At 43.5% G+C, this 15,167-nt stretch overlaps 1 protein-coding gene across 1 annotated transcript; it reads left to right on the plus strand.

The window, feature by feature from the left end:
- The first annotated feature begins 2,121 nt into the window (after positions 1-2,121).
- Positions 2,122-14,928, plus strand: GSG1 (germ cell associated 1). Its single transcript, XM_027893857.1, has 8 exons — positions 2,122-2,269; positions 2,358-2,465; positions 3,260-3,326; positions 7,759-8,077; positions 10,631-10,678; positions 12,694-12,846; positions 12,968-13,079; positions 14,292-14,928. The coding sequence occupies exons 2-8, from the start codon at positions 2,434-2,436 to the stop codon at positions 14,602-14,604; spliced, it is 1,044 nt and encodes a 347-aa protein (XP_027749658.1). The 5' UTR covers positions 2,122-2,269; positions 2,358-2,433; the 3' UTR covers positions 14,605-14,928.
- Positions 14,929-15,167: the final 239 nt, after the last annotated feature.

Below are 15,167 nucleotides of genomic sequence, written 5' to 3' on the forward strand. Positions count from 1 at the left end.
TGAAACCAAAGTGCAGTGTAGTTCAACTGTATTGTTTCAACTTTTTTTTTTTTTTGTGCTTTAAAACGTACAAAACATTTCTTTGACTGCAAGATCACCTTCATATGTGATGTGGTGCTTGCACAGATTAATTTTAGATACTTGAATTTTGTCATTATCAAAACAGAATGTCTCGCACTGCCATTGCCCTAATTCCAACATCAACAAGGATCAGCTGTGCTGTAGATTTGCATCTGTGGGAATGACTACAAAGACCCAACTTTATAGTGTATGGAAACAAGAACTGTTTTTGAAGTATCAGTCCAACTATGGCAATGCGGAGGTTAAGCACAGTGTAGTCCATTTCTGGGCTGAGGTTTGTATCCTGCATTGTGCTCCATTTTGCTGGAGTGAAATTCCTAGCAACACCCAATTAAAACAAGCACTGAATGTTTACTCCCCATCACTGCCACTGCTTTGACTGCAGTGTAAACGCACCACTAATGACTTGGCCGATGGGAGGGGAAAATTATGTGTCAGAGCCAAGTACAGAACCAGGAATTTGGGCCATCAGCCAGCTGGTTAAATCACACTGAGTGCCTGTAATGAAATGCATTGATTTGTGACTCTTACAATAACGTTTTTAGGAAATAATTTCAGTGTCTATTTATTTGTATGTTGGAACAGCCTGATGAGGTTGGAAAACTAAAGCAGACACTGTGCTTATAGGCCAAGAGCAAAATTTTAAAAATAGTTTAATTAACCATTGGAATAATTTTTCTAAGAATGTGATGGGTTCTCCATCATATTCTGTTGCACAGTTCAATACCAGTTAGTTGCATAAAATACGTGCTGTAGCTCCAGTAGGAGTTCTGTGTACCACTAGAAATGATCATCTAAAGTTCTTTGGGTTCTGTCATCCCTGAGATGAGACAATGTTGTTGTAATGGTTCCTCCTGATGATAAAAATTCCATGAGCCTGTGATAGTCATTGAGTCAGGGTGTTAGTGATTCTGTACAGTAACAGACTGAGATCCCATAAGTGGCAGATTTTAACTAGAAACAATTTTCACAAACGGGACTACCAAATTACAAAGATGCATTCTGCAGAAGTGGACACCCTGCCAATCCTGCGGCTGATATAATGTGCAGTGATGATTTAGCGAGCTCAGAAAGAATTAAACCATCAACAAAATGACAGACTTGCTACATTTCAAAGCAAATGGTCAGATCTCATGGGATTTCTTGGCTGCTACCTGTCCAGTCAGAGAGAAAGAAATAGTGGGGAGAGTCCATAGCCACCTTATAGTATTTCACTGGATGTCTCAGAAGAGCAGATGAGGATACTGAGCAGTGGATAAGGTAAGTGTTTATCTACTTGGGGGTTTCTATGGACCCTTTTAGGACTGGTTCTTCTTTAATGTCCTTACAGATATATGTAAAAGTTTGTGGTCTTTCTTGTCTGCTTACAGTTTATGGTTAGCTAAATTACAAAAATAACTTTTTTTTCTGTGTGCTCAGATTAACACTTCCTAGGATGCTAGAGTTTAAGTACTGTAGCTGTTTACTGTAGAAAAGTAACCCCTTAGCCTGATATGTAATATATAGTGTCTTGTAATTCTTATTCAGAAACTGAGACACCTGGAATCTCTACTGAGTCCTCAAAGTCTGTGTTGCTGCATCTGATTTTTTTTTTCTTCTCATATCTGCTTTCTGTTTTCTGTTTGGTTTTTTGAATGGTTGATAACCATAAAGACTAAAAAAAAAAAAAAAATCCAGCCAAATAAGTCTTATTTTAAGAAAAAAAAAAAAGCAGTAGAAGAAAAATAAAAAGTAGTTAGGTCCAAACTGATGGACTTGTTTGTCCATCTTTAAGATGCATTTACTTATTCCAATTCAATATTTATTTCTGTTCTGCCACAGTCTTGATATCTAGCAGTGTAAGCTGTTCATATTTAAAAATGGAATTCACCTTTAAATGTGCTTAGACTAGAAAAAATATGCCTGTTGAGGTCATTTTTAGAGCAAGAGTTAATGCATCATGCAAACAGCTAAATAAAGGTTACAATCTGAGTGGAATTATTCAGAGCTCAGGCAGATATCTGGCATTTGCAGTCTGTCACTGGGTTTGAGAAGTCTGGCTCTCTCCGTGTCACTGTCACTCGGGAGACATCCTGCTTTCTGAGTGGTAGTGAGGGAGGGGACTGCAGTACTGAATGATCTTCCTGTAAAAACAGCAAAAACAGGAGCGGTGGGAAGTGTCATGTGTGAGGAATGTGTGGAATGAGGGGTGAGTATTAGCCCGTCTTTGTCCAATTTTCACAGAGAGGCTTTATGGGTGTAACTAGTCGCTCTTCCTTCTCTCTTTTCCTCTTCAGGTCAGCTGAAGAGTCAATGTCAGGACAGCATATGATTGATCCCTGATATCCCTGGAGGATTGCTGCATGGGGGGCTATGAAGAGCTGTGTGCCTCTTGAGACCCACCAGTTAAGTATTGCAACTTTTGGGCCTTATCTGGTAAGGTCTTCTTGCCCTTCTTTTCCGCCAACATCCCTGGGAGATGAGTGTATCACTTTGGGGCAGGATACACCCAAAGCCAGGGTGTAGATAGTCACAGAGCCAGGATAAAAATGCATCACTTGTAAACACCCAGGCTTTTTTAGGGTTGGCAATCACCACAGAGGTGCTTTGCTAAGCTTATGCTCTGCATTTTGTTTCCTTATTTTGTTTCTATAAGCCAAGGGCTTGGCTGATTGCACAGGAAGTCAACTGCTATGGGTATCCACTTCAATGGGCAAATTTTGAAGAAGTCACCAGGGACTGATTGCTGCTGAGTTCAAAGAGAAAGAGACATCCAAAAACTCTATCCAAGCCAAGTTATGGTGGGAAATATCAGATACAAAGAGGAGAAAACTGAAAGGCACAATAGGGTAAAAGACAGATACAGCTTGATTTTCCTGTCCATAAATGGTCAGATTAGAGTGAGTTTTGAATAGATATCAAAAAAAAAAAAAAATCAACAAAAATACAAACCAAACCCAAATGAAACCCCCATAATTTTGCTAAGGGAATTTTGCTAAAGAAAGTCTGCTGAACATTGGGAAACATGTTCCGGTGTTGGTGCTCTATGAGCTGTGTGCGATGATCTGGGGAAAGTTAATATGGTACTTGACAAAATACTGGGAGAAGTATTAGAAAGAATAGTTCCATGCAGGGCAGAAGGTGGAGCAAATGACCTGTCAAGCTCTTGCATTCTTTCCTCTTTTTCTCCTTTCCTCAGTGATTTCAAGTGTTCCGAGGCTCAGAAAACTCCAAGAGAAGGACCTACCTCCCATATCACAGGCAAGGTAAAGAGTCTGTGTTTAGAAAAATGTAAAAAAAGAGGTGGGAGGGAAATTTCAAGGGAAGGAATAGAAGTATAAAAGGTTGGTGTTGCTTCCCCCCATCACACACTTGAGCAGTAGAGACTCGCAAAAAGAAGACCAGAGAAAGACTGCCATCTTCTGGAAGGATAAATATCTGCCATTATTCAGAATACTAAATCTGCTATTTGCGTTTTTTGAAACCATAGTGTATTTCTGATAAATTTATTTACCTGCCTGAATTTTATCCATATAAAACTAACTCAGACTCATTTCATCAATATATATGACATGATCCCAGCTTTAGAAACTGACATAGACTCCTAGGTTTTAATGATACTCTCATCAAGCTTAAAATTACAAAGGTGTTAACATTAGGGATTATCAGTAGAGAGATGGACTTTATTTATTCTTGAGCATGTAAACCAGGTGGGTTTTTTTTGTTTTTCTTTTTTTTTCTTTTTTTTTTTTTTTTTTTTTTTTTTTTTTTTTTTTTTTTTTTTTTTTTTTTTTTTTTTTTTTTTTTTTTTTTTTTTTTTTTTTTTTTTTTTTTTTTTTTTTTTACCAAGCACTTAGAAGTCAAACTTAAGGTTTCCAGATGCAGACTGAAATATTAAAAAGCATCAGCTGTTATCCTACCTACTTCAATAAACTAAGTACATCTGTTTCAACAGAACCTTTTATTAATCAAAAACCTGCAGGCAGCCCACGGAGCACAGAGACATTTAGCATTACTTTCAGTTAGTCTGTCTTAGAAATGATTATCTATATTAGAGGAGTTTATGCAGTGACTGGGATTACACTAACCACAGAGCTGCTGCCTGCTCTGCTCAGGGCAGGAAGGGTCAGGAGCCTGGGATAGCACAGCCCATGTACTGGACCATGAACATGTGGGCTCTGTCTGCTGCCTGTGCTGTGTGGGGCTGTCACAAGCTGTGCTGTCACCCAGAACTATTCCTACACCTGCTTCCAGCCTCTGAGCTCTGGTGTTGGAAGTGGGGCAATGGGAACAGATGGACCATTGGTTTCCTCTGTCCCAGCAGAGCAGCATGACAGTCATGCAGGGAATCTGCCTTGCTCCCTCCCAGCGGTGGTGGGAGTCTCACTCACTTAGCACTGGGCAAAGCCTTTGTGGGGAAGACAGGATGTGTACCTTTGGGATACTCCTCTCCCTTGCAGTTTGATTCAATGCAGCTCTGTTCCATGCCTTCTAGTGACAGTGCCTTCTCATGAGAGATGATGTCGTTCTTACTTTTCACAGTTTTGATACCAAATGAGGGATATCAACACCTTCAAGTACTGTGGGAGCCTTTAAACTTTCAGGACACGAGCTCAGAGGGAACTTTGGGTGAGTGTGAATCTTTATCTCTCCTTATTAGGTTCCCAAATTCATCCAGTGTGAACCTGCTGGGAGCTGGTATTCCCGGTGAACTTCACATTTTGGTAAAACTGCGACTACAAGGGACACAGACAGTCTACCTCATTCTCCCATCCTTTGAATACTGGACCTGACTTGTACTGTTTCACAACACCTTCATGGTGGTGATGCCATGGTGCCAGCCTGCCACTCAGCAGCTCTTCTGCTAAGCAGCTCCTTTTGGCATCAAAACTTCCTGTGCCTATGGGGAGAGCTGCATTGGCATCTCTTCAGTGACTGAAATCCTCAGTGCTCAGAGCAGATGCAACTGCATAAACCTCCTTCTCCCCATTTTTTTCTTCTCCCCTTTCTGCAACTGCGAGGTCTCACCAGGAAGATATCCCAGAGCTGGGAGGCTTGTAGACTTTGCCATTCTTCTGAGACAGGAGTGACCTGATGACTAGGCTGCGGTGGGTTTCCAAGCTAAGGTCACTTATTCCCTGAAGCCAAAGATCTGCCAGCTCACTCCATACAAGCTCCCAAACAGCCTGGGGAGGCCTGGAATATTTCTGTGTTTTGAAGAAACTTTCTACTCAGTCAATGCGGGTCACTGTTCTCCACTTAATCCCAACCCGCAGCATCAATCGCCTTGCATATAATCTCCCAGAACAGCTGTGCTGTGATTGCATTGTGGATTACAAAATGACCATTTTCCACAAAACAGCTGCTGATCAGAGGGATAGCATTTAATAATCATTGAGGAGGCAAGGGAGGAGGGGATAAGACAAAGGAGAGAGGGGTTTTGCAGCAATTGGGTTTCTTGGAGGATGTAGAGATGAGCAAAACAGCAGACAAAGCGTGAGTCCCGTTTCTATATTGCTCATCATCAAATTACAGGACTTCGAAGACTTGCTGCTAAGGTAAATTCAGCTCTGTTTCCTTTTGGGGCTATCTAGATATTAATAGTCAATTATTGTCAGTGAGTGCTTAGTTTTTGAGGAGGGGAGCTTTTCTGAGAATGTTTCCAGGAAGTAGTTCAGATTTGCTTCTCATTCCCTATGTCCTCTGCATCCTTGATCTACTTCCTCCTTCTGACTTATTTGTTTCTTATATTTTTTTATTCTCTTTTCCTTAACACTTTTCTTGAAATTACATGGCCTTTCAACTACTGTCACAAATCAACTGGAGAGAACATTTTTCCCACTATCTATGATTTAAATTAGAAAGATGATTTTTGTCAATATTATGAGTGGATTTTTTTTTTTTAAATAAAAGCATAAACAGCCCAAAAACCTCATGACAGAAAGTCGTATAATCAAGCATTGATGAAAATCTGAAAAACCTTGTGTGCTGAAGGTTTCTATTTTCAGGTGAAAAATTATATTTTTGAGGAGAACAATTTTATCTATAATTTCCTTTTCAGTCATAAGCCAAATTTTTCACTGAAAAAAACTTTCAGGGAGAAATTTGCCACCAACCTTAGCCAGAAACTGTTCCTAGTAGGTACTTGCTCTGCAAAAATAGTGATATCCGACATGCTTTCAGATCACAGAAGTCATTAGCTATGGAATCACTAAGATGTTACCATCTCCAGGGGGGGAGCTTTTCCATTGCTGCAAGAAAGTAAAGCCCTGGTGAAGAGACAAAAGAAGCAGAGCATAAAACACAGGAAATTTTCAGGAGCTGAGTATTTTCTTGCTTTCAGTGAGGCTGTTCCGGGTCAGGTACTGCTTTCTCAGTGTGATGGCATGCTAATGAAGTCCTGCTTTTCAAGAGGAGCTTCAACACCATCTTTATTGACCACATTTCCAAGCTTGCTGGTTAGCAGAAAATATGATTCTAACTGCACCACTTTTAGCTGTGGTGCAATCACAAACAATGCAAAGCTTGCTCTCATATCATTTATTTATAGTGGTGTCCACAGAACGCTGGGTCCTTCTCACACGTTTGACTTTGGGTGAGTCAGCCGAAGTTAAGTGAAGAGGATCAGCAGCAGGCAATGTCTGTACAAACTGAATCTATTCATGGACAAATAGATTTTGAGTCATAAATAGGAAAGAGTGGGAGTATCTGGATGAAGCTGTGCCAAACATAGGGAGTGCCACATGGGAAGAGACAAGCGTTGATTACATGAAAGTTAATGTGTAGGTAGATGATATCTAATCAATCCATGGAGTGATAGGTTGGGGTTCTCAGAAGTCAGTGAAGGGGTTTGCAGGAATCCTAAGGTCTTAAGCTTCCCTCTGAGTGGGAAAGCCCACATGACCCTGGTTCCCAAACTGCTTTCTGAATTACTTTTAACGTTGGATGAAACGGGGAAGAAGGTTTGTGGCAATGGTCACTCCTATAAAAAACCCCCAACCTCTGGCACTTTGTGTGAGAACAGAGATGCTGTCATCCCGCCTCCCTACCAGATTTCTGATGTACTGGTCAGGGCTCAGGTGGGACGTGGTGCTCTTGGGTTTGAACTTGAGATTCCAGGTCTGGATGGCTGGCTGTCTCCTCTGAGCAGGCCACTGCTTTCATGTGTGTCCCACAACGCTCAGCAATATGAGAACATTTTCCTGCCTTTCCCCACAGTGAAATTACTACACTCTCTACCTCCACAGGTTCAGTAATTTACAGCTTGAAGAAGTGTTTTGGGACACTTGGCAGCAAGATTTCTCATTTAGTTGGAAAGAGCAACTCATGGTATTTGAGGAAGTTGGTTAACAGTTTTTTCCTATCATCTCTGAGACAGAGTAAAGGTGATGTTCTTTCATTTTGCTCATGCGCTCAGATACCTCAATGCACTCAGCCCTGCTATGTCTGCTGGATTACCCTCTCTTACCCAGTACAGATATTCAGCATACTTTGAAATGGTTGAAGCTAATATATTTTGTCCACTGCCCTGGCTTCCAAGAAATGGTTCTGCCATGATGAGTGAGCTGTGGGAATGTTGTGAGGAGGACAGTCCTCATAACCCCTCCCCACAGATCCCTGCTGGGAAAAGCAAGAGATTTGTAACTCTAGGTTGGACAAGCGGCTGGTGTGACAGTCACTCCCATTTGTGTGTTGTAGATGGAGCTGCTGAAGCAATTGCAATTGCACCGTACTTTCCTGGCTGTCATCCTGAACCTGCTGGCTCTCACCCTCTCCACCACTGCCTTGCTTGGCAGCTACTGGTGCACCGGGACCCAGAAAGTGCCCAAACCTCTGTGTGGGAAAAGCAAAGCCACCCAGTGCATTGGTGTCCCCATGCCATCTCATGCAGATGCTAGCAATGCTTCATCTGAGGACGTGGTGCACTACAGCTGGGAGACTGGAGACGACCGCTTTGCCTTCAGATACTTCCACACAGGGATGTGGCTTTCCTGTGAAGAGAGCATGGAAGGGCCAGGTATTGTCTTGCTCAGGCAACCAACACTTATTTATTCCACAGCAGTTTGAAAGTGAGAGGTGGGAGGCTGACAACACTTGGGAGAAAAGTCTTCTTCATTTTCCTAGATGGCATCAGCCCTGTGCACTGCTGTGCTTGATACATTTGTGTCCTTCACTGGAATGTTCACAGAGTGGGGAAAGGGAGAATGGTTGTCTCTAGTGTGCCTTTCAGTCTGGAATAGGGGCTGTGGAATGCAAATGGTGGTGGTGATGGCAGTGACTTTGTGATGGCATTGTCCATCCTGATGGGAACTTCAGTGACCCTCCTTTTCCTTTCCCCAAATTTATATTCCTATACATAGCTTACTTCATGCTCTCCAGGGTAAACTTGTGCATGTCCTCTCAGAAATTTAAGTGCAGTGACCTTATGCAGAGTTGTCACTTTTTAGCTATAACTGTGAGGACTGCACTAGTTGGTGTTGTCCTTAAAACACCAAACAGAGAGGTTTTGTGTTATTAAACAGAGACTGGGCTTTTCTCTAAAAAAAAAAAAAAAAAAAATAGAAGAGAGAAAGATAATTACTACTTATAGATACAGAGAAAACCTGGAAAATTTGAACCCAGAGAAACTGAAGCCAGGAGGCAAATTGACCTAAGGATTAGAGCAGCAATATTCTAATTATTTTTAGATGTTTTCATGATGTTGTGACAGGCTTCATTTGTGATTTTTCACCACCTGGGACTGGCACTGTAAACCCTAAAGTGCCAAGGACTGGTTGTGTAACCTGTATGAGAACCCTTTGGTGCTTCCCTTCACCCTTGACTTGTTCCTGCCCAGATCTACTGAAGTGCTTCTGCTGGAACCTGTGCTACACCCCTACAGGTGGATGCTCTGCAGTGTACAGATGCTTTTTACGGCCTGGCACACACATCAAGGATTGGAACTGACCCAGAAGGTGGCCAGTGGAGAGATAGGCATCTAAGGATATAGTGATGAAAGTCACTTTCATCAGGCCCATTCCCCTGAGCCCACTGCCCTCCCTTCAGCTCTCCCCAAGGACAAACGTCTCATCTTCTTTAACCAAGCCACAGTTCCAGTAGAGCATTTCTAATTTTCTTATCTGTTCCTGTCAGAGTTTGAAAATAAATAACTGGTGAATAAAAGCAGACAGAAGTGGGGGTTGGAGCAGAAGGGAATGTGCTTGAAACTCTCATGTCCTAACGGGCAGGCTGCTAATTGTTGTGAACGTTTCCAGACAGGCTGCAGAAGGAGATGTGTTTATTTGGGACTGGTTTGGGTGTTTGGTTCTTGTGGGAATGGAAGTACATCCCTTGACTGATTTCTTTAAAAGACTTATCTGGGCACTGGGCAGTCCTGGGATAACCCCAAAGCTGGAAGGAACATGGAGAGCATGCTACATTTGGATCACAGCAGAGTGTGGGGTAGAGCATGGGGTGGAGCACAGTCAGTCTCAGTCTCTGGCTTCCTGTAAATCAAGTACAACCCACCCACTACGGCATATCTTTGAAGCAAGTGCATAGACAACAACAACAACATAAAAGGGGCTACTAAGAACAAAAGGAGTTGGAGTTGAGCTGCAGAAAGGATTTCATTATTCAGGCTAATCTCAGGATCAGTTTAGATGAGCCATTACTGAAGATCCTCATTAAAGTTCTAGGTGAAGTAGCAAATTGCAAGTTAATGAGAACTGCAGATGGCACTAAACTGGGTAGCATCCTGAGAGCTGTGGATGACAGAAGTAACACAGGAGATTTGGAAAGATTAGAACTGGGGATAGAAATTAAGAAAATGAGATTCTTACATGAAGCGGAAATGCCTGGGAGAAAATATTGTGCCAAGTAGAGGAGAGGACCCTCCAATGCAGTATGCAGGAACAGAAACTTACAGATAATAATGATGTACATGCAGCTGAGACAGTACTTTGTGCCTGGCCAACATAAAAAACAAAGCAAATATGAACACAATTTGTCAAAATAGCATGCCTAAAATGTGAGGACAGAAGATCATATTTCTGTATGATCTCTGCCACAGAAGAGGGACTTACATCTCTGTCATGAAGTATTTTATGTGGGAAACTTGATTTTAGTTTTATTTGTTTTTTTTTTCTTTATTCTTTGAGAAGCAGTGCTAGAACTGCTCTTCTGAGATTGGGATGAGTGGAAATTCACATCCTCAGCAAAAGTGGTGGGTCTGCAATCTGTAATAAGCTACACTCCTAATAGACCTGACCATCAGTAAAGTTGTGGATAAGTAGCAACAGATTTTTATATTCAGCAGAGGCTCATAAGGTTTACAAATTGCTGAAGGTTTTTTTCTGGAAAGACCATTTCTAGTTTTCCAGGCAGAGGTTGCCTTCCCCGACTTTGCCCCAGTGGAAAGTCTGGAAAGGCAGTCAGAAAAAGACCAGAGGTGAGAAGATCATGAGGTGATGGCTGGACTCAGGGATAACTGGATCTGTGCGCTGAAAAGAGAGTGAGATGAAGACATTTTCTTTTCCCTTATGTACCCTGCATTGTTTTGTAAACTAATAGCTTTGATTTTGTGTTTCAGAAGAGAAATGCCGCAGCTTTATTGAGCTTTCGCCACCAGCAGAGAGAGGTAAGAGCAAATCCCCATATCTCAGTGTGGCTGCCAAGTGTGTCTACTTGGGATGGGGGATCTGCAACATTTTGCGTGTGTGGGGACAGCAGGTTCCCAAAGAGCCAGGCATGAAATCCTGGCCTCGTGGTTGCTAAAAGAGCAAAGATTTTGACCCACATGTCTGCGTAAACCATTGCCATCTGTGAAATCAGTGCTGGAAACCTCAGATCCCCTCCCATATGAAAGGAGATTTTTCTCATCTAGTAAGTTTCCCAGACGGACAGTCATCTTGCTGTAGTCCAGGGAAGAGTCCACCTGAGGGCAGTCCCTCCCACAAAGGCTACGTGTTAACTCAGTGCTTCACCTTGGGTGAAGTCTAGTGTGGGGAGTCTAGAAGCTGAATCATCTCCTACTTTGTGGTAAGTGAATATAACACCTGAAAGTTACCCTTTTAGGGTAAAGTCCTTGCCTCAAATACAAAGCAAATACATTTGGGTAGGAGAGATCATCCCTCCTGTCACTGTCACATGTTTCAAATTATCCTGTGGATAACCTCAGTCTACTTCGATGTATGTGTACATATGCTATGGAGATTTTACTTAATTAAAGCTTTTCAACTGCTGTGGGCTTGCTAACTATTCCCTGAAATGGAGGCTGAAGGCAAGTAATTTCAGAGGATGCTCGTATGTGAAGGGAAAGGCCTGGGGTGCAGGGCTGGTGTCAGCGTTCAGGCCATGAGAGCAAGGGCTGGAACAAATGTTGGGGATTTGTAAGAATGTAGTATCATCATCATTTCACGTAGTATCATCTTAAGATGATCAGTGCAGCTGCTATTGTATATCTGGGTCAGCACTGGAGAAGGCGGTGTGACTGCTGAGCTGGTTGTGTGCAGAGCAGCTCCACAAATCATAGGCAACATTACAAGACCAAATTACAAAGCATCTGTGGAGAGCCCGGCCTCACAATGAAAGGCCAGATGCAGAGGTCTCTGTGCATGTGTGGTGCCTGCAACCTCCAGAATACTTTTGGCAGCCTGACCTCTAATGAAATATTCTCCCTGATGGTGCTGCAGCAAGCGAGCCAGCTCCTTTAAACAGGGAATGCAGCTCATCAATTTCTGCTAAAGAGCTGGGTGACTCTATGGCACTAATGATGTTGAGTATTCAAGTCAGTGCCACATTAATGAGGGTTTTCTTCACACTCCTTTTCCCCAGCTGAATGTCTCCTCTACAGCCATTAATAGTTGCTAACAGCAGTGTTCACAGGGCTGCTTCATTTGTCAGATTAATGTTTCTTCCTGAGTGAATCCTGTGCTTTTCCACAGCCCTGCATTAAAGCGTCTTTTCTCATTCTCCTCCAAGTTCTACTGCACAGCTGTAGAACTGAGCTCAGCTGTGCACTGTGGTATCACTTAAATCCCACTCAAAATCCCAGCATGAAAGTATCTGCACTCTGTTCAAGAAGCAGGGTGAGTGGTGAATGTTACTGCCCTAGCTGGCTATCAACCCCAAAGAATGTGTTTCATTTTAATTGGGGATTTGGTGAGAAATACAGGCTTGCAAGGGGTTTCCTGAATTCCAGAGGCCAGGTCCTGACATAGCTGTGGATACACCATTTAGTTCTTAACTAGTTGAGTCCCAGGTTAAAAGTTGTTTTCTTATATTGCTGTGATTATAGCTCAGATGTGTTCGTGGCCAATCTATGATCACTAGGTTTTATGCCAGTACTCAACAGCTTCCCCTGGTTTTTTCCCCGTTTTCCTCCTTGCTGTTTATGAATAATGCTGACTTGTTTACAGATGGCATTTTAGTGCTTCTCAGCTTTGCCATGCTACACTAGCAAAGCCATCTTCTGTGACAGACACTGTCCCCATCCAGCATTCTTTTAGTCCTTGCTCACAGGTTGGGGGCAATTGCTTTTGAGTGTTTGTTGTTTGCCTTTGATCCCTTCTTTCCAAAGAACGTCTTTAAGGATTGGGTTGGGAAAGGGGGGTATTTTCCCCTGAATGTGGTTTCATCCTGTATTCCCGGCAGGAATCCTGTGGCTGTCGCTGGGATCAGAGATGCTGTACATCAGCTTGCTGCTCATCAGCTTCATCCTCCTCACGGTGGAAATGCTGCATACTGGCAATCCTGTCTGTGGGATGAAGCTCAATGCCTTTGCTGCTGTCTCCTCAGTGCTGTCAGGTAAGTTTATTACTGTAGGCTTGCAATCGCAGAAGCAGGAGAGCCTCCTCTTCCACACAAGGCTGAAGTATGCTGCTCTGGCTTCTGCTGTTAACTTATTTGCTTTGTCTTTTGTGCCCAGGTCTCCTTGGGATGGTGGCCCACATGATGTACACTCAAGTCTTCCAGGCAACGGTTAATCTGGGACCAGAGGACTGGAGACCACACTCATGGGACTACGGCTGGGCGTTCTAGTACGTGAGCTCTGAAGCCATCTTGACCTCCCCAGCCTTCTGGGCTTCAACCATGCCACCTGCTTCCTCCTCCTTTCTTGACCTTCCTGTGTTTCCAAAGACATGGTTCTCCTACTACTAATCTCTTGTCTTTGCCTTATCCCTGTTTTAATAAATAGTTAGTCTCCGTTTTAATAAATAGGTAGTATTAAATTAATGAGTAGCTACCAAAGGACTGGCAAAACAATGGGGTCACACCTAAACAATTTCCTTCAACCCTGCTGATTAATCAGGTTTGGCCCTCTCTTGGTTTGCCCTATTTGGTCTCAGCTCTTCCCTGTGTGCAGAGGCCAGTGTCACACTTGTGATGATGCTCTCAAACATGTCTTGTTTTTCTGCAGTTTAAGTAAGTTGCATGCTGGTTTGGCATCTTCACTAAGCAATGTCCAAAGGGCCTATTCCTGCAACACCAAGTCTAGACATATGCTTAAAGATGTGGACATAGCCCAGCCCACAACCAGCAGTCACATCATCTTCTCCAGCGCTGGCCCAGCTGTACTGTGGCAGCTGCACTGGAGGCCAAGGCCATCTTAAGATGATACTACATGCAGGAAGGAGTGAAAGGGGCGATAGACCACAGTGTCACTTGTGAGCCAGGAAGAGCAGCTGCAAAAACCAGATAGCTCAGGGTGCCTTTCTCTAAAGGATAAAGTAGCCAACAACAGCTGGTATGACATATCTGACTTGAAATCAACAGTTGGATGAGCCTTCCAAGTGTCCATAGAAAGTTGGCAGGTTCAATTTGCAATGCTGTACTTAAACACTCCAGTGCCATGTGCCACTGGACATTGAATGTCAGCATGGAAATCTGGTTACACTCAAGTAGACAAGCCTCATGTGCACGAAGACACTGACCAGCCCTGGAATACAGAACTTGCTTCCAAGCTGTGCTCTCCTGCTCTGACCAGTTACAGATGTTCCTGCTGCTCTTTACCTCTCCCGTGTATCCCTCCCTTCCCTGTGACAGGGATGACCAGTATTTATCCCACTGATCTAAGAAGGATTTTGCGGTGGGATAACCCCCAAGAACTGTAATGTTATGAGACTTAGTCATTCTAGTTCATGTCCATACCCAGCAGCTTCTGCCTTGCAGATCAGGATGTGTTACGCTGTTCAATTCCTTACCCTACCTGGTTTCTCACAGCATGTGCTTCTTTTGTGTCTCTCTGGTAGCATGGCCTGGGCCTCCTTTACGTGCTGCATGGCCTCTGCTGTCACCACTCTCAATACCTACACCAAGACGATACTGGAGTTCAAAAGGAACCACATCAAGGGCTATGATGGGAGCTTCAAGGATCAGCCTCAGCACCACCAGTGCTTCCTACAGCAAATAAGCAGCTACTATGAGCCCAAAGGCAAGGCCTTCCTTTCAGTCTCTGAGGGAGTCGACTTCTACACTGATCTGCAGCAGAAAATGCTACAGCGGGAACCAGACCTGGAGCTGGATGAAGTCTTGGGACAGACTATCGGGGAGGATCGCTGTTAGGGATGAGTGTACAGGGACAGAGCAATGGGGTTTGGGAGGCACAAGAGCTCTGCAATGAACACTGGCACCACTGTTAGCAAGCTCTTGGGAGGTTCTTCCTTCCTCTACAGTTCAGGGATTGAGACGGTGGGCACTGGGTCAGGGCAACCAACAGTGCTAACAGTAGCAGGCTGAGGGTCCTCCCTGATCACAGTTTTACGGGTGTCCTCAGCTAAGAAGGGTGAAACATGTTGGTGCCAGCTGTCTCAAGTCCCTTCAGAGAGAGCTGAGGCAGATGTCCTAATCCCAGTACTGCACTTGGGAACAGACAGTCAGCACTATCCAGACGGCAAATTGCACTGCTGGACCTCTTTGAGTGCTGTCACATTGACCTCCCATCAATGCCCTCAGTTCAGTGCTATGGTGAAGGGCATCAGTGTTTATACTGATCAGTTGTCATCCTCTCCGAACACCCTATTTATTCTTAACTCCCAGGCCTTCCAGACTCCTCCCTGCCCTCAGGTTAAAAGTCCTGCTGCAATAGGAATGGGGGATAGCTTTCAGACATCTCTCTCCTCGTTCTT

The sequence above is a fragment of the Empidonax traillii genome, unplaced genomic scaffold (genome assembly GCF_003031625.1).
Source record: "Empidonax traillii isolate 1590-97213 ecotype Southwest subspecies unplaced genomic scaffold, ASM303162v1 scaffold408:size522183, whole genome shotgun sequence".
NCBI lineage: Eukaryota > Metazoa > Chordata > Aves > Passeriformes > Tyrannidae > Empidonax > Empidonax traillii.